General features: G+C 28.6%; 2 protein-coding genes across 2 annotated transcripts; both read left to right on the plus strand.

The window, feature by feature from the left end:
• Positions 1–924: 924 nt before the first annotated feature.
• On the plus strand, positions 925–6,306 carry LOC111034439 (protein melted). Its single transcript, XM_022315688.1, is given in 14 exon segments — positions 925–972; positions 1,043–1,203; positions 1,490–1,634; positions 1,759–1,933; positions 1,992–2,155; positions 2,225–2,434; positions 2,502–2,668; positions 2,747–2,866; positions 2,936–3,036; positions 3,109–3,259; positions 3,334–3,631; positions 4,501–4,636; positions 4,706–5,226; positions 5,954–6,306. Coding segments are annotated over 14 exon segments (2,643 nt in total). The 3' UTR covers positions 6,200–6,306.
• Positions 6,307–13,466: 7,160 nt separating this feature from the next.
• LOC111034448 (nanos homolog 1-like) lies at positions 13,467–19,336 on the plus strand. Its single transcript, XM_022315704.1, has 3 exons — positions 13,467–13,684; positions 17,939–18,455; positions 19,136–19,336. Exons 2-3 carry the CDS (start codon positions 17,947–17,949, stop codon positions 19,257–19,259), a joined length of 633 nt encoding a protein of 210 aa, XP_022171396.1. The 5' UTR covers positions 13,467–13,684; positions 17,939–17,946; the 3' UTR covers positions 19,260–19,336.
• The last annotated feature ends 178 nt before the right edge of the window (positions 19,337–19,514 follow it).

A 19,514-nucleotide genomic window follows, 5' to 3' on the forward strand; every position in this document is an offset into this window, starting at 1 on the left:
AACTTATCCTACATATTAATTGTTTTTATAATTTTTTCTTCTGATTGTAAATTTTCTTTGATCATTTATTCCAATTTTTTTATTGGCGAATTAAACAATTTGAAAGTGTTTTTATTCATGGGTAAATAGTTGTCTAATAAATAATAATCCAATTAGTACCTAACATAACATGGTTATATGAAAAAAAATTTGTTTTAAAGTAGTGATGTTTGGTTTTAAATTAATGGAGACACTAATTTAGATATTGTTATGCATGCTGCTTTATCTAGCATTTAAAAATGATTATAGTTTGTAAGTATTAGAAGTTTTCTGATGTTTTTTTAGTCATTTAATCATAAATTCTGTTTAAAATTAATAATAATTGTCAGTATGTTTATACAAATATTTATTATTTACCTCTGATCATTTATCAATATCAAGAAAATGAACTAAGATATTTATTGTTCAGATAATTTAATATGCCTATATTAAGCCCAAAATAGGGCTTCAAAAGGTTTCAAGAGGTTATACTTGTATTATTAAGGAATTGTACAGATAATTGTATTTGTATAATTGTACAGTCAATCACTCTGATAAAACAATTTTTAAAAAAATATGAATATTTTGTAGTTACTACAATGATATATCTTTAAAAAATTTTTTTTCAACAATTTCAACTGGTGTTAATTGGTTTTGTCTAAAAAATAATATTATATTAGGTACTAAGTAGTGAGTATATTCTGAGGTGTAATCAATATTGTACCAATTAATTTTAAAATTTTTATTTTCATAAATATTTGTAGTATAATATTTATTTAGATTTTTTGAGTAATTAATTTTATAATAAAGAGTCATTAATGTTTCACATTTAAACATCTGCAATTTTTGTTATTTAGTTCCTTTTGTAGAATTTTGAAACTGTAGCTGTATTTAAAGTTGTAAGAAATGCATGAACTGTTTACACAAGTATTGAACTACAAAGATTTATCCAAGGTATAATTTGATTAATAGGGATCATACATTTATTTGAATTATTTTTTATTGAAAAAAAAATTATTTATAGGCTGGTGATTTATTTACTGTTTCTGATGATGCTATTGTGAATGATTTATCTGAAGTTATCAATATAATTTGTGAAATTACAAGCTTACCTGATTATGTATACAATGACAATGATCAAAGCGTTGTGGAAATATGCATCACAAGAGTTACTACTGCTATCAGGTATTAAAATTATATATGCTATTTTATTTAATACAGTATTATACATTAAACCATTGTGTATGGATTTATTCTTAATGATAATAATACATAATTTCATAATTATATGCTAAATTTCAATTAATCTATTCTTAAATTATTCACAGTATATGATTTCTAAAATATTATTGATCTAATTTTATTATTTAGGCATTTAAAAACTGTCAAGTGAAATTAATTAATGAGATTTAGAGCATTCTTACCTACTCCAACATGTATATACTAATCTATTGTATTATTAATTTGTTAGAGAAACTGGATCAATGGAACAGCATGCTGAAGCCTTGGTTACATTACTGGAATCATGCCTTAATCATAACCTTAAACCGTCACAAAAGGAAGAAGATCCACCTCATGCTAAAATATCATCAGACATAATATCCTGCATGTTTCTTGTTAGTATACAATTATTATTAAAAATGTAAATAATTGGCTAGGTATGTATTTCTTAAATGTGAAATATAATTGTTAAAATCCACAAGCAAAATATTTAATTTTAATGCTCAATATTTATTTTAGAATTATAGCAAAAAGGAAGTAATGAAAAGAGTATTACCAGTGGCTGTGAAATTTTTACATAAAGGAAATAAAGTATTATCAAGAAATATGGCTTCATATCTATCACTTGCAGCAATTGATAACTCTCCTTTACTATCAAATCATATACAACTTATTATAGATTCTATAATTTCAGGTAATTTTTTTTAACTACTATAGCTAAGCCAAATTTATTTAATAATGTAACAATTTAGGTAATTATCCATTATGCCGAGTCCTTCCTCAGATCTATGAAGTAACAAGAGATCCAATTCATGATCATGCAATGGCTTTAGTTTCTTTACTTCCGTTATGTGAACTTACTGAAAAGTTGGCTTTATTACAACTCTGCTCACTTATAGCCAACAATAAACCATCTGTTAGTATACTTATATAATAAAATCATAATTAATTAATACAGAATAAATACCTAATAAAAAATGTTTAGTTACTGGAAGCTAGTTTGCCACAATTGTGTGAATAATTATGTACATCACAAACGGTTGTTCCTACACTGCAAGTTTTTCTTAATTTAGCAAAAAACCAACCTCAACTTCTATCTGATTATGTTCTGAAAATAAAAAAAGCTGCAGAATGTAATCCAAATGCTCTGTGTATTGCTGCTCAAGTTTTATCTGCTGTTGGAAAAATAAATAAGGTCTTGTTATTATTAAATTTGATTTTAAAGCCACGAATAAAAGTACAGTGTTATTTTTTTTAAACAGACAAAAGCACAAGAAGCATTAAATTTTATTATGGATCATTTAGCTAAAGTGGATCGAGGAAGTCAAAGTCTATTAGTACGAGAAGCTACATTTCTATGTTCTTGTTTTCCAATTTTATTTACTGATAAAATATTAGACGGAGTTATACAAATAAGCCGAACCACAAAGTAATTATGGAAATATTTTGTTAGTATTAAAAATATACTGTTTAATTCTAACATGTGAACAATAATTGTTTTCTTCAGATCTCATGTAAATCAAATATCTGGTGGAATAACTATAGTTAAAGTTGGTGGAAATCAATCACCAACTAATTCAAATATTACTAGAACAACCCAAACAGATAATAATGGAAGAAATTCAAGGTTGATTTTAGTGCAGTTTACATTTAATTTGAAAGTTTTCATAGAAATAATGAAATTTTTTTAAAATAGAATTGTGATTACGCCCAGACCTAGGTTAATGGCAGATAGTCGTAGTACTGGAAGATTACAATCCTCAAACGCTCATCGTAGTATGACACGCTTAAATGCAGGTAAAAAATATATTTATTTATATATTGTAAAAAAATTGTGCTTAAACTTAATTTATTAAATATAATTTTTAGCATCTGGTAGTAGAGTTGGATCAGTTGGAGGTTTGCATAAAAGCATGACTAAACTAAGTTCTAATCAAGTTTGTATTGCTAATACATCAAACCGTAATAAGCCTTCTACAACTAAAATATCGAGTGGTGGCGTAACAGTTACTACACCTTTGTAAGTTAATGTACCTAAATGACATTACTTATTTTAAAATGAATCTAAATTTTAAATGTATTAAATTGTTTAAGAGGAACTGGAAGTATATTAACTACAAACTTCAATTACAGTACAAACTCTAAAGATTCTTTAGCTAATTCAGTCAGTCAAACTTTGGCTGGGCGTGTGCAAAACTCGGTATCTCGACCTTTAAGTACTGCTGGAAGTTCTCCTTTAAATCAAAGTTTAACTTCTCAAGGACCTATCCAATCAAGTGGCCCAAGTCTTAATGTAGACCCTGGTGGAATCAATACAGGCATTTATTCAACTGTGACTCCAAGGCGAAGTCACAATACGAGCGTTACAATAATTAATTCAAGTGTTTCTCAAGTAACTAAACAACAAATTAAATAATTCTAATCTTTAAAGGAAAAAGGAACCTACCTACTTATAAAATCAGACTCGTATATTTTATATTATTTTTATTAAAATCTTAAAAACTTTTTTTATGTGGGTTAATTAATGAGATAAAGTAAAATAAAATATAAAAAATTGAACTAGATAATATAAAATTATAACATGCATTGAAGGTATTTTAAGAATTGGTGGGGAGAAATTTAAAATGGATTTAAAAATTCACCTGGGAACTTAACTAGTGAGATTTCCATGTTATTCATAAGAGTCTGATTTGATTTGAATGATAGGTGTCCTGTGTCTCACAGACTCCCTCTGGTATATTTACATGCTGACAGTTTTATTGGGTTTTCAGTGGCTGGTTGTTGATGATTGTGTTCAAGATTGGTAGTGGTTGGACATTTTTGGTTGAGATGTTATGTTTGTGGGTCAGTTGTTTGTTTGTATATTGTAAATCCCTTGTAGTGGGCAGGGTGTGGTCTTTGCTGGAAGATCTGGTAATTTTGTGCAGAAGGTGAATATTCAATTTTCCCCATATTTGACACACATAGTAATTTATGCAGTTTGTTCTGGGGTAGCCATAGATTTGGTTATTTTGATATTGTGGTAATTATTGGTATCGGTTTTTCTGCATTTATTTTTGTATGAAAAAAGAGAGGTGGTGGAAAAAATGTTGCTATTACTTCCTTCTATTGAGATTAATATCAGTAACAACGTGTAGTGTTTTTGTTTGCTGTTGCTAGATCAATATTAATTTTCAAAAATGATAAATAAATAACTTTTTCCATGTAAGGTTATAATGTCTTACTGTTTTCATACTATTTATGTATTTTATTTTATTTTAGAGAATAAGTGTATTTGAACCATATCCAATGAGAGATACTATGCAGCATTTCTGTGAGAAACATTTAGATAAAATTAAAGCTTATATGGAAAAAGTTTCAGTTAGAATTCCACCTCCTGCCAAATGCACAATTGAAGGTTTGTATTTATTAACTATAACTTAGATTATTATATGTTTAAAAAAATGTTCTTTTACCCAACATTTAGAAAGAAGAGCAAAAAAGACAGCGAAACTACATTTTGCTTGTGAAGGTAGAGGTGAGCATTGCCTCTATAATCGTGGTTTATTTACTGTACGTACACGACATCCTCGTGTTTGGATTCATCTTATGTTTCTTGCCCTTCAAGCAAGATCATCTTCGGCACTCAGTTCACGTCATCCTTCAGTCAGTGCCTTAAAAAACTGCTGGGATATTCTCAAATGTGAAACTAGGCCATTTCTGACATTGGTAACCTCAGCATTTCCATGTGCCAAAGATCAGGACGCTGTTTTAAATGAACTTCGTAATAGTGGTTACTTTGATGTATTCGAACATTATAATATAAATACTGGTGGATGGGGTTGCTTCTTATGTAATCATCCAGAACGGGCAGTTGGTTTTTTGCAAGATAGTCAACCAGTAATTGAAGGTCAGCTAAAAGAAAAAAAAGGAAGGTGGAGAATATTTAAAAGATGGAGAACAAGATATTTTACACTGTCTGGAGCACATCTCTCTTACAAAGGCTCAGTAAGTCTATACTTAATACTTTTTAAATATTATTTAATCTATTCATTGTTTACTAAAAATAAACACAATGTAAAATGGCAAAATGTATTTCTGTACATCGATTTATTTTATATTTGCATGTATAATAGTTTACATATTGAATATTAAGTTAAAAATTTCCATTAATTCGTAAATCAGAGCAAATTGTTATTATACTCGTAACCTCTTGCCAAACAATCCAAGTGAGTTTTTTCTGAACACTTGTTCGTAGTTATTGAACAATGAATAATTTAAAAAAATTGTTTTGTTTGTTTTTATATATGTCTTTAAAAGGAAATACAATAATCAGAATATGATTAGTCTACCATTTTCAGCATTAAAAAAACATATTTTTTAAGAAAAGTAGGTTTTTGATAAGATTTTTTGGGTATATAATATATCAGACTTAACGCATTTTGAAAAAAAATTGCCATATGAACTGTGTACCAAACTGTAGTTGTGATACATAAACTAGTTATTTTTATAGTCAATAGTTGTGAATTAATTTTATATTAATTGTGAATACATATTATATGTTCATGATTAATAATAATCTTAAATAATATTAATTTATTTTGACTAAGGACTTTATTACTTATGATTTTTGTTGTGCATTTATATAAATTAATATCTCGTTTAAATTGTCCTGTATTATACTATTACCTGTAATTAAATATTTTAACATATTTTTGTTTGTTTTTTGTTAAAGAAAAATGATAAAGAAGGAACTCCTATTGACATTCATCAGATTCGTAGTGTAAAAGTAAGTCGTGGCGCTCGAAACATACCTAAAGCTTTTGAAATATTTACCGGAGAAGAATCTCTTATATTGAAACCTAAAGGTGGTAAAAATGCTGAAGAATGGGTTCAGTGTTTATCTGTTGTTGTAGCACATTCACACTCAAAAGATACCACAAATTCAAGAAATTCAAGTTTAGTCAGGACAACTATATGAACAAATTATTAGTATTACTGAACAAGTCTTAATAGATCAACATGACATTTGTAACGTTAATTAGTAGTATTTATTTTAAGATATTATAATATTATGAATGAACAAGACATCCAAATGGTATGATAGTATTTTAATTAAGCTAGATTTTGACTACCTATTTATATTTTGAAATTTATTAAGAGTATAATATTATTATTACACTAGTCATTTTGACTATTTATATTTTGAAATTTATTAAAAGTATATTATTATTATTAAACTAGTCATATTTTTATTTAAAAAAAATTAAATACATAAACCTACTACTTTAATATACTTCTTCGGAAATCGATAATAATTTGATATCTGATGTGTTGATTTGTTCCAAAACAAAATCAAGAACCACCTGACTAGATGATAAATACGATCACAGGAGAAGGCTAGAAAATTGTTATTTTCTGGTATTATGCAGTGGTCGAATTGACTCAAAATAAGTGGAGGGATGCCTATCATAATTTATGTAGTTCTCATGTATCGTTTTAACAGTCACACAAAATAAGTGGAGGGATAGAACAAATGTGAATTATAACAAAATGGAGGAATGCCATCCCACCGTATCTCCCCTCCCCCACTTCGACCACTGATGTTATGTCTAAAAAAAAAGTTATACCTACCACAGAATAGATTAAACATTGTGTAATGCTGTTATCATTCGTTCAGTATCAGAAAGATTCTAATTTATGATAACCTGGACAAAAATATGTTCACCTATACATTTTTTTTTGCAACATTTATAGAACAATAATATAAAAGGTTAAAGGATTGGGGTGCTTGTTGAAATTATAACCCAGAACTCTAGACAGATTTAAGTTTCTATTTACTCGTCCTTCAGAAACACCAAACATGGTCCATCAGCTTTATGATTCCTCTTTAACTTTGGTCCTCTCTCGGCGAACGTAATTGCGTTGAGCCCATAAGTAAGTAGGTAACTATGGACAATAAGTAGGTATTGAAAACAGTAGTAATGTAACCATTTTGCCTAAACTATGCGCCGGGCAACACTTTATGATTGATCGATATTTGTACCTACTTTAAATTATACATCACATTTTAATCAAGTATTACAGCGATTTTTAGCATAAACTATTCCCTAGATATAAAATGCCCTTAGGTATTAAATATTTTACAATTTTGTATTTTATTATATTTTGATTATAATATAATAATAAAACTCAATATAAATTGGTTGTTATCGAAACTCGCAGTCAAATCCGAAAAAGCTATAAAAACTATAATAAGCCTGGAATAAAGATACTAATACTCCGCTTATAAAAACATTCTCTTTTAACGTCTTCAGAAGCGGATTTTGATTAAATCATTACGCAGTTGTCACATCAGTTGCTACTATAGTGACGCCTAACATGCATGGGTCGTAAACAGCCCAGGAGGCAGCTTCCCGAACTTTTTTTTGGATACTAGATGATTGTTGCAGTGAAGTATATGTATTATAAATTATAATTATGAGAAAAAACCGGAGAATAATTACCCGGTAGGTATCTAATTACTTATTATATGCTATCCTATTTTTCGCATAAATAAGCATTAAATCAATATACTTCATAACTTTATAGAAATATAGAAGATAGTAGGTACGGAATAGTGCTAAATGCTTTAGGTAATTTACTGATGATTGTAATGTACATTAAACTTTATTTACCTATAAACAACACAGGGTGTCTAAGTCTATATTCTATATAAATAAATGATAATAATAATTCATATTAAATGTAAAAAATACCCCGATACCCTTCAGCAATCTGATTAAATTGTCGATATCCTGAAAAATAATTCTCGTTCTATTTACAGACTCACCATAATTACTGCATTGGAAAATAATTTAGGAGTTAAAGAGGATTTAAAATGCTTTCTATTAAAAGAATCGATGAAATTGAAATAAATACTTATAGCATCCAAAGGATCAGCCTGCTCAAACGCTCTGTATGTGGTATGTCATAGGTATATTAGATTCTGAGCGGAGCGATAAATGTATTGATTTTGCAATGATGTGTTTTTTCTTTGTATTTGCGCACACGATAGGAACCTAATCGACATAATCATACTTGTATGAATATTAGCTCCTCCAGAATTATTGTTGTCTATTTCGTTCAAGGTAACTGTAGCTGCAACACTGCACATAATAAATAAGTAATATACCTATTACCATTTTAGATTGTGATATTTGTGAACAAAGATAAATAGTAGGTACTTTTGAGAGGTAAAACTTAAAATGTCCAGAACTTTGCATAATAAAAAAAAACATTGAAATTCAGCAATTTTTAGGCAATACCAGTTTTCGACTAAATCGATATTGTTTTTTGGTGTATTAGAAATAGAAAACCGTCGATACCTACTTGAAATGTAAAACACATTTTTTTTTAGGCTTTTTGAGCTACCTATTTTAGACATAGGTATTATGACATTTTTGATTTTATGTACTTTTTATTTCGATATTTTCGCTTGATCAAGAAGTTGGAAAAATTGAATACAAAGTTGCTCATAAGTTGTTCATATTATATACAATTAAAAAATATCAAAAATACAGTCACTATTTTTTTTGGAAAGCAAATTTTTTAACAAAATTCATAAAAGTTACGGAAATTTGCATTTTATTTTTAGTTAGAAATTCATGAAAATTTTCTTTTTTTATAGTTATTTAAGATTTAAACATTTAAAACAAGATCCCTCGTGTTTTTCTATCCATAACAAAAAACGGTTTACCAGAAATCACATTCATTTTTTATAAGTGTTTGAAATTTTTTTGACATTAGCTATTATATTAATAACTATTTCTCCTGAATCGATTTTTGATATTTTGTTGTAATTAAAAAGAACCAATAACCGTAGATCCTTTAAATGTTGACCAAATGTGTAAATAAGCATTTTCTATACGTAGGTACATGGTAATATTTTGTCATTTAATATTCTTGCAGTTAAAAAATATTAAAGATACATTGGCATGTTTTTTTTTTTTATGAATGCCACTAACATAAATCGGTGAAAGGAGGATGTGGATGGGAGCTCCACCCCCCCCCCCCCCCCAAACGCTACATTGAACATTTATTGCAGGGTTTCAGTCCATGGATATACTGCTTTGATTTTCAACTTAGGTATCTTTTCTGGTGAGAAAATGAATCTAGTTGTTGCATTCAAGAGGTTAGAGCAGCTGAAAATTCCCAATAATTTTCAAAAACGTTTACCAACTATTTACAAATTTATTGTGATTTGTATGTCATAGGTCGTCGTCTCTGTACTATTATTATAATAATTAATAATTATTATGAGTTCCTAGAACCACTATTTATGGTCAAAATAGATACGATCGGATTTTGCCTCCCAGTCGGCGTGTTAATCCTAGCATTCAGTAAATACGCTGGAGACGATGAACTGACCAACCTGCTAAAAACGTCACTGTCTGTTCACCACAACCTAACTTTATATATATAAAATAACAGGACGGCAGGCGCCGGCTGTCAAAATCCAGTCGTCTGTTTGGAATATTTTTTATCGCAATTGAATTTCTGTGTTAAAAAGGGCTTCTGTCTCTTAGGCCCCAGGGCCACCGAGTTTTCGCTACGCCACAATATAATGGTAACCAAACTTATGGTAGTTTCTACCAATGATGCATGTGGACTTGTGGTTTCATGCGTTATCAGACTCTTGTCTCAGTGTTTCATCAACGAGTTTCCACATTTATACCACTGTTACTAACGAAAAAAAAGTAAATAAAGAACCACTTAGACTATACCTAGTACTATTTCAGAAACCAAATTTTCTTTCGTAGAACTTCGGTTATTAACCAATATCATTTTTCTTTTAAAAAAAGTATGTTCGGTTGCCTATTGTATAACGTCTCGTGATCAAGAATTTACTGTCGAAATTAATCCGTACCTATAGACATACCATAATAACTATCATAATATATTATAAGTCTACGTTTACATTTTTTTTTTACAGAGTGACATGTAATAAAGTATTAATTAATAAACTGGACCTCTAGTATCTATTGTAATACTTACAATTGATCATTATTCTATGTAAATTATAATCACCAAGTTTAGAATTTTGTAGTTTTATATAGAAACATATTGCATATAACTTAGATCATATACATGATCTAAGGCATATAAATTATAACTATATAAACATAGAGTAGTTTTATATCGTACACAGAATGTTTGTAATCATATTCTTTAAATATATGCGATCTCGTTAATTTAAAAATAGTAGGTAATTTAATTGTCATCACTAATCAGTAAATATGGTTAAATAGGTACCTAAAATCAGAAGAGAACAGAACAATTGAATACGTTTTTAGAGTTTTTTTTTTTTTGTTATGCTTAATATCTACATTTATATACGGTGCATGTAAAATTAATGAAGTTAATTATTAATACATCATTCTGAAAATGAACTTATAAATTACAATTAAACGGTTTAAACTTAACATTTGTCCGGAGCGATATAGCCCTGGTGAAAGGGGGAGACTACCGGCTACCTAAAATATAATTCGTCTAACGTTTAAACTCTAACAACTTACAATTTTTTAACCAACCTACCAATGACTGAATGGAAATTATTTGGTCTACTAATTCATACAGGAATGATGTGTTATGTGTACATCGAATGTAGTACCTATAACAACCACATCTCAAACAAAAAGCCGCATATTGACAATATTTATGTACCGTATTCAAGCATATATTTATTTTCTATGTAGAATGTACATATATCGAATATATTGTCTATTTGTCTACGATTGTAAATATTAAAAATTACGCATAGCTTACAACAAGAACAGAAAGGTAGGGGAAGCAGGGCCGGATTTAAACATTAGGGGGCCCAGGGCAAAAATACTTTGGGGCCCTAAATGGTCCATAACAAAAATTGCATACCTACCTAAACTTATACCATAAAATATATTTGTAGTTACAACTAAAAATAACTATTTATGTTAAATAAATTGAACAAGTCATCAGTAATATATTATTTATTTTATTAATAAAATATAATCTAAGGCTAAAATGTATTTAATTAAATATATTTATTAATAAACTGTACCAAAAATTTGTATTTATATTTTTAATAAAGAAAATAGTCAATTAAAAGTTAAGATTATTATTACAGTCATTAACCTATAATGTTTACATAGAAAATGGAATATTATAAATTGCATACTTTTCTTGATTTCTTTTCTGCAAAGTCATCTATAATATCATCAAATTATCCAACACATCACTTTCAATGCTCATAACTGATAAAAAGTTCAAACGATCTTCATTCATTGTAGTTCGTAATCTATTTTTTATAATTTTCAATCTTGAAAATGTGCGTTCACTACTACAATTGGTGATCATAATTACTAAATACATGCGTAATGCGATTTCAACATTTGGAAAAGCTGATATTACGTCTTTTTCAATTAAAGTTTTGTACATAAAATGCTCATTACTCATTTCTGCTGGCTTGGAATAAAGTTTTATAAATCCAGAATAATGAATTATTTCAACACACAACAATTCGTCTAAGTCGTCATCGTATACAGCTACACGTTTTTTAGCTGCTTCTTGTGGTTCTTCGTTGCTAAGATTATTTAATTGTCCAAAAAATCCAAAACGATCACATATTACTTCATATGCTTTAAGTCTTTGACTTATTGCTGATGACATTTGATCTATAACAGACAAAAAACATTCTACTTTAAATTTTTCTGAATGATTTAGTTGTGAATAAGGCCTTTGCCATAATCTAAAGGATTCAATCGAATATTAATTTTTACGAGATCGTTTTTTATTATCATTATATTCATTTGATTTTGAGATGATTTTGCCTTTTTTCTCAAACATTGAAAAACCATCAAGTTGAGCATCAATAAAGTACTTTAATGACTTGACAGATGCAACAGCATTATTAAGGTCTAATGCGGGAGCTTGAAGAATTTTATTAGTAGCGTTGAAACGATCCAGAATTTCGTTCCAAAATGCACAATATATACCTGTTTCTAACTTACACATCTTGTTGTATAGTCCGTTTGCTTCATCACGTGTTTTTGGTAACTCATTTAAATTATTAGATATACTGTAAAGAGTAGATTTTATTTGAGAATATCCATGAAATAATGCTTTGGTTGCGTCAGATCGACATGACCAGCGAGTGGTAGAAATTCTTCAAAACTATATTTTTTTTTTAAATATAGTTTGAGAACCCAAATTGCAAGTTTTTATATTTCTGATTCGAGTCTCGGGGGCCCCTAAAATTTGGGGGCCCGGGGGCCGGGGCATATGCCCTTAATGTCCCCCGTCAAATCCAGCCCTGAGGGGAAGCTTTTCAGCAAAGTAGTATTTCTACATTTTATATTCATCTTCACAAATTGTTTTCTAAAAGTTCTATTTCAATATGAATATTTCGAATGAAATAAATACCTAGCTATTTACTATTTAGTAACAATTTTGATAGATTTTATTGTTATTGATTGTTTGAAAGCGTGGATCAGGGTACATAATTAATTTGATTATCATATAATTATTAATCTAATTCTAATTAAGCTAATATAACTCAAAATATTTAACACGAGAATGTTGGCATATCTCTGAATAATTATTTGACGAGTTCTTTCATTCTCTGTAAAGTCTTTTTCTTTAGGCCGGGCGCACACCAAAGCAGTGCGGTTGCAGCGCAAAAAGTTGTTACATGCTGTGGGCAATGGCTTTTTCAGTGTACCTATTGCTTGGATCATAATGATATGATCTAGTATAGGATTCATGCTCAATTTTGTTTTAATTTCTGTAATAAACTAATAACTATAAATATGAGAAACCTTGTATTAAATGGTAAATAATTGAAATTAACTTTAACCATAGCGAAAGTTGCAACAGTGGAATATCGATTCACAACGATGACACTGTTTAAAATTACCTTAACGGCATTTTGAAATTTTTCTACTTTAGTAACTATATTATGTACGCAAGTCTTACGCCGGGAACCCCTAATCAAACGTATTTTATTTTAAAGTTATAAATATACCGTAATCTATATATCATATAATTCAGATTAATAACGACCGTGTAAGGAACCCATTACAATTATTCAACTTTTCGATACTGGACTTGAATCGCAAAACCTTAATGATACGATTGTTAATAAAGATTAAACGTAGACACATTACACAAGATATCATTATTATGCCGGAGATCTTTGCTTATCTGTGACCACCTGTGGTAGAGAGGGTATGAGCAGACCGAGTCGCTCTTCTTGATAGAACACTGAACGCCTGAACGAAGTTTTCTTTCAGTACAAAAATAGCCACCGTTCAACAATTATTTCTTTCGGACAGTTGCGTTGTTAATTATTATATATTCAATTATATATAAGTATATATTATTGGTACGTTATAGTTATAGGTATTATATTTTTTAATACGCTGAAATCGTAATTTTCTCCGAAAAACAGGTAAGCCATGATAATTATAATAATATTCAGACGGGTACGTGGGTTTTCTCGAAATACTGTTAGAATATAATTAACTGACTCAATTCATGTGAAAATTAGAATTACCTATTTACTCATTGTTATGTAAATATTGATATTTGATAATCATTTAATATTATAATCGTTATTTTCAACACAGTCCATAAACAATTGATAGGTTGGTTGTTTATAGCTATTATTATTTAATATTTATTGTGTATTTCGATTTTTGATTTGTTTTTAAGTTGGCAATTTTAACTAAAGTTCAGTCTTTTTAACCATAGTATTCAAATACGACATAATATTTCAAACCTATTTTATCTAAAAACGAAAAATGACTTTTTGTGTATATGAAATGAAATCATTTTTTGATACACTAAGTCACTAACTAACAAGTGACTTTATTTTATTAATATGATAATTATTAGAATTTACAAAACTTTTTGCTTGATTTTTTAAAAATGATGTTAAGTGTAATAATAAAGTATAGTTTGAATTATTAAGATTATTGGTTGTTTTTTAACAACTGTATTGTAAGTAACATTAAATTATGATACAATAATAATCTGTTATAATACCAAAAAAAATGCATATGTTTTGAATTTGAAATTTAAATTTAAGTGGATGTTTTAATCAAGAGGACCCTTATTGCCTTATATATTGTCTCAGTCTTACATACACGTACAACAAATTGCATGCAGATATATCAACTTTGTGTTGTTTGTTTCAAATTTCAGTAGACGATAATCAATATCATAGCGAATATCAGATATATTATCGAATTTAAAGGTAAAAATATTATCCTAGTCCTTAGACATCGCGTTGGCTTTTGTCAATATTTAAATTTGAAAGCGAGTTATAACCACGTAAAACATATTATTATAGTTTAAAAATTGTTCAAATTCATTTTATACTTTAAATATCAATAAAAGGTTACGAGATGTCCTAGATAATATTCTAAAACTAAATTTTATAATAGGTTAATTCACCCTTAAATTAAAATTAACGACACAGAAATGGATTCTACTGAACACAAATTTTGTCATAGTGAATAAGTTTGTAAGACAAAAAAATCACATTATATTATTACAGGTGTAACGTAACTTAAATGTATTAATGATCAAAATATTATGATTTTACTTTTGTAAGATTTTTGTTGTTATTAATATTATGTTTTGATTTCCTTAAAACTAATTACCATTTAATTCTTATAATCATATTATATTTTGAATAATATGTAGATTGTAGGTATTGAATATCGATTTAAATTAAATTTAGTAAGTCATAATAAAATAATATAATATTAAACAATTTGTACATTTAAATTTAACCTGATATACGTAACATCTTCTATTAAGAGTGCCTACGAGTTTTAAAACGAAATCATATTGTTATGAAATATTTAATCAATAAATATATAATAACTGTACTTAATAAATGTTTAAAAACTATCACACCTATTAAAAAAATCGAGCTACCTATTATTATTATTATATAAATATAAAATAGGTACTTGGGAATCTAGTTTTTCAGATCGAAATGAACACTTGAAGTATTATTTAATACGTTCATTTTCCAAGCGATATTATAGAAAGATCGGAACGCGTTACGTGGGCAGGTTAAAGCGTTACGCTACTTAATAAACTAAAATATTAAATATTTTTTAAAAAATAGTTTTACTTAATACAAATACAGGTACACATTCTTGTAGTTCTAATCACCCTCGGTTTCTTTCAGAGTCTGGAATATAATATATTTAATGCACTTAAAATTAGGAATACGACCATGAAAAATACTTTTTGCGAATAATGTGTTTTAGTATCTTAGTATTAAAAATTATAATATTATTAAACAGAGATCTTCTATTTTTCTCGTTATTTTTAGTACACAGTAGACACCTATACCGTATGTCAATAAATTGCCATGATAATAAGACACATTTTATATTGAAGATAAATTTTTGTTAGAAACATATTTGTTGTTTAAAATGTAGATTTAGGTATAAGCAATCCTATCAACTGCAATAATATTTTATAAACTATTAATTATTAATTATTATTGTATTACCTACCAAAATAATATTATAACATACTCAATAAGAAATATTAAATAACATAGGTAATAATATTCATTGATTGCATTAGGTAGGTATATAATACATTGTTTCATTAAAAACTAATAAATTATACTATAGGTACCTAATAATAAGTATGTTTTGTGAACACACAACACAATTAATATATAAAAATCAAAAATATGTAATTGTTTCTATCTAACTATATCTGTTAAAGCTCTCGTGGCGTAGGTATTAATTATGAATTATTAAGCTTGTCTGATGTCTATTGTGGTAAATACTAGTAGTTAGTAGTTACTATATAGTTTTCAATGTTTCCATCCATTCAAATGATTAAATTTTTCGACTCATTTTATTTGAAATCAAATCTTACAAGCTACAAAAAATTATCAAATTATTGTTTGAATGATGAGTATTTAATATATATTACTTGCATTTGGGGAAATCCGAGTATAATTAATGTTAAGATAATTGAATTTACTTTTGACATTGGTTATAATAGTAAATCATTATATAATCTAATCTGGTGTTAAACTGATTAGGTAGTAGATACTTAAGTAGGTACAACTATATCAGTGATTAGTGATTACAAAAGGTAATGCGGTAAATCATGTATTTGTCATTTCACGTTATCATTTATCACAAATTTGAGACTTGTAGTTCCCATAACAGAAAATGTGCATTTTAACCCTATTTTTAGGAACCTTTTAGTATTTAATTACAGCTTGCAACTTAGAACTATTATATCTATCGACAATTTGTTACAAATTCTCTTGTTTTCCTTAATAGTTTTATAAAAACAATGAGGTATATTATAGTCTATAGCTTAGATCATATTATAAATAGTATAATATGATCAAAGGTCTATTGTGTCCGAATATCCCTGTGTCCTGGATATTTCAATTCCCAAAATAAAAATAAAAACTCATATACTTTTATAACAGTATTGATTATAAAAATATTTTGAGATGAAATACGTTGACTTTTTCCACATATCTTACTAAATGTATTTCATTTGAAGAAATTTTGATCATTTAAATATTTAATACAAAAAAAAATGTTTGTTTATGTACATTAGACTATGTATTCTTTAACTATTTAAGTTTAAAAAATAAATTTTTAATAAATGTTTCTTTAATTTTACTGATATTTTGTGAATTGACTTAATCATTTTCCTATTATCCATTAAACCCGTGCAAAGTAGTTATTAAACATATTATGTATATTGTAGATTTATATATTTGATATGTTGAAACAATTAATTAATTCAATATTAATCTATTAGCACTATAATTTGTAAAAATTATCGAGTGTAATAAATACTGTAACTCATAGCCCATAGGTATCAATACTACATAATATATTTTATATTTCTGTAAAACTATTTTTAAGGACAATTTAGTTTATACATTTATTAATACCTTAGACACTATTCATTCGATTTTTTTTTTTAAATACGTGAACAGTCAAAGTTAAAAAAGTGTGATTCTTGTTGAAAAAAGTGGAAATTGCTGTTTGTAATTTGTATCACCTCATAAATAGCATAACGAATAAACTAGTTTAAAATACCGCCTATAAGTAAAAAATTCAAACTAAACACTAACTTTTGACTTACTTTTATATCATTTATTTTTAATTTTGATGACAATGATGGCGTATGATTAATTTCGATATAACCTTTTCAATTTGGACTACAAACCAGTAAATCAAACACAATTAATATATTCATGCCCTTGTTTTTTTGTTTGTATAAGATTTATATTTCAATTATATTTACCTCATTATGGATTATGGACCTTTAGGTAGGTAGTGGATACACGAAATTCTGTTATGCATATTTTGAAGGTCGAGCATAATACAACTGCATATTCTCTTCAAGTAATCTATTTTACGCATTAGGCATACACTTTTTGAAAGTATTTTAATCCCAGTAAGATCGATAGCAATTATGTTCTATGCTCATCAAAGTTATGTATAAGAAAAATAATAAATTAATTTCTCGATATACCTAGGTTTATTTCAAAAATATAAATCTTATCTTTGATTATTTTTAAAATTCCTTGCTTGCATATTTTTCTAGTGCCCAGACGCCTAATTATAAACTATAATATTATGTATTGTATTGATTTAATTTTAAATAAGACGTGTGTGTATGTTTACAGACGTTATAATGAGCGACCGTAGCAGATTCGCGTTCGGCAGCCAGACCCAAGCGCCCCAGTACCAGAACCGATGCGCTCTGTGCTTGACCACGGACGATGGGAACGCGGCGGGTGTCTGTCAGCACACCGCCAGCGTCGAGTCGGCACTGCACTATCTGCGGAATTACGGGGCCCCGACGAGTCCGCCGTACGGCCCGTCGACGTACCACGGCCAGGACGCAGGCCAGGCGCCGTCTGCACACCCGTCGTTCGGCGGCTGCTCTCCGCCCGTCTCGCCCAACTACTACACGCTGGCCGAGTTCCTGTTGCGCATGAACCGCATGCAACAGGAGAACAACGGTGGCTACCATCACTTGCGCCAGCCTCCGATTTCGTCCAGACCGCCCAAGCCCAAGTCCGAGATGGGATGCCTGCGCGAGTGCGCGTTCTGCAAGAGCAACGGCGAGACGGCCGAGTTCTACAAGTCGCACTTCCTCAAGGACCCCGTCGGCCGAGTCAGATGCCCGATACTGCAACGGTACATTGACGTGACTTTGAGTAATTAATCTTTGGTGGTGTGTAGGGAGAAGTGGCGGGGAGGGTGCGAATGACAATACATTTTTAACGTTGGTATTATTATTTTTTACCCGGTGCGTCTAATGGTGGGCAGCACCTGGTGAAATACTTCCACCCCTCAAATAATTTACCGATTATAAATCTATACAATGTTCACCATTGTAAAGCAGTCCTTGAAATTTGACAATAATTGTAAAATTAGTGAAAACATGACAGTTCATAACAGTTAGTACTATCCATATTACAACGAGGAAAACTTTAAGTACACTATTATTATTGAATGACGAATTATTAGTACCTAACATAATATTTCGGGAAAAAAAAAATAATATTCAATGAATTAGAGCTAATAACAGGGTAGAGGACAATTGCCTCCCAAATTCTGCCAGATTACACCCGTTCAAAACCTTTTATCCTACTGAGTTGGTGCCTTCTGGTCTAATTTTCTTGGCGTTGCTAAGGGGGTAATGTTCTTTCCTTCCTTTTTTTTTTTGTCTTTTTATTACTCAATTATTTATTTAGTACCTCAAGAGGGAATAGGGTAAATCATTTCTATTAGGAAATTAATATTTTAATATTAAGACATGATGATATTTTATTTAATATTATATTTATAATTTATGTTATTTAATTCATTTATAGGTATCAATGCCCGTTTTGTTATGCAACTGGAGAGAACGCCCACACAAGGCGTTACTGTCCAAAAAATCCAAACAAAATGTGTTTTATCAAAGGAGATCAACTTGTTAAGCAAAATTTGCAGTGAAAAATAAATATTATTGTTTGTATGTTTAGTTAATATATTTTAAAATAATTGTTTTGGATTTAATAATTATAGTAATTAATAATGAAAATGTTATTAATGATTTTATGAATAGATAACAACAATTATATTTAAAAATAATTTTACTTAGTTTAATATGATATTATCAGTATAAATTTGAATTTTATTTTCTGATTGATTGTTAACAACCTATCTCCTATTGTTTTTAAATTTATTAATTTGTCTATTTGCATGAAT

This window comes from Myzus persicae, unplaced genomic scaffold (genome assembly GCF_001856785.1).
Source record: "Myzus persicae strain clone G006 unplaced genomic scaffold, MPER_G0061.0, whole genome shotgun sequence".
Lineage (NCBI taxonomy): Eukaryota > Metazoa > Arthropoda > Insecta > Hemiptera > Aphididae > Myzus > Myzus persicae.

Coding starts and splice junctions, on each gene's coding strand:
- LOC111034448 (XM_022315704.1), top strand. CDS start 17,947: ATGAGCGACCGTAGCAGATTCGCGTTCGGCAGCCAGACCCAAGCGCCC. Junction 18,456..19,135: donor AGATGCCCGATACTGCAACG/GTACATTGACGT, acceptor ATTCATTTATAG/GTATCAATGCCCGTTTTGTT.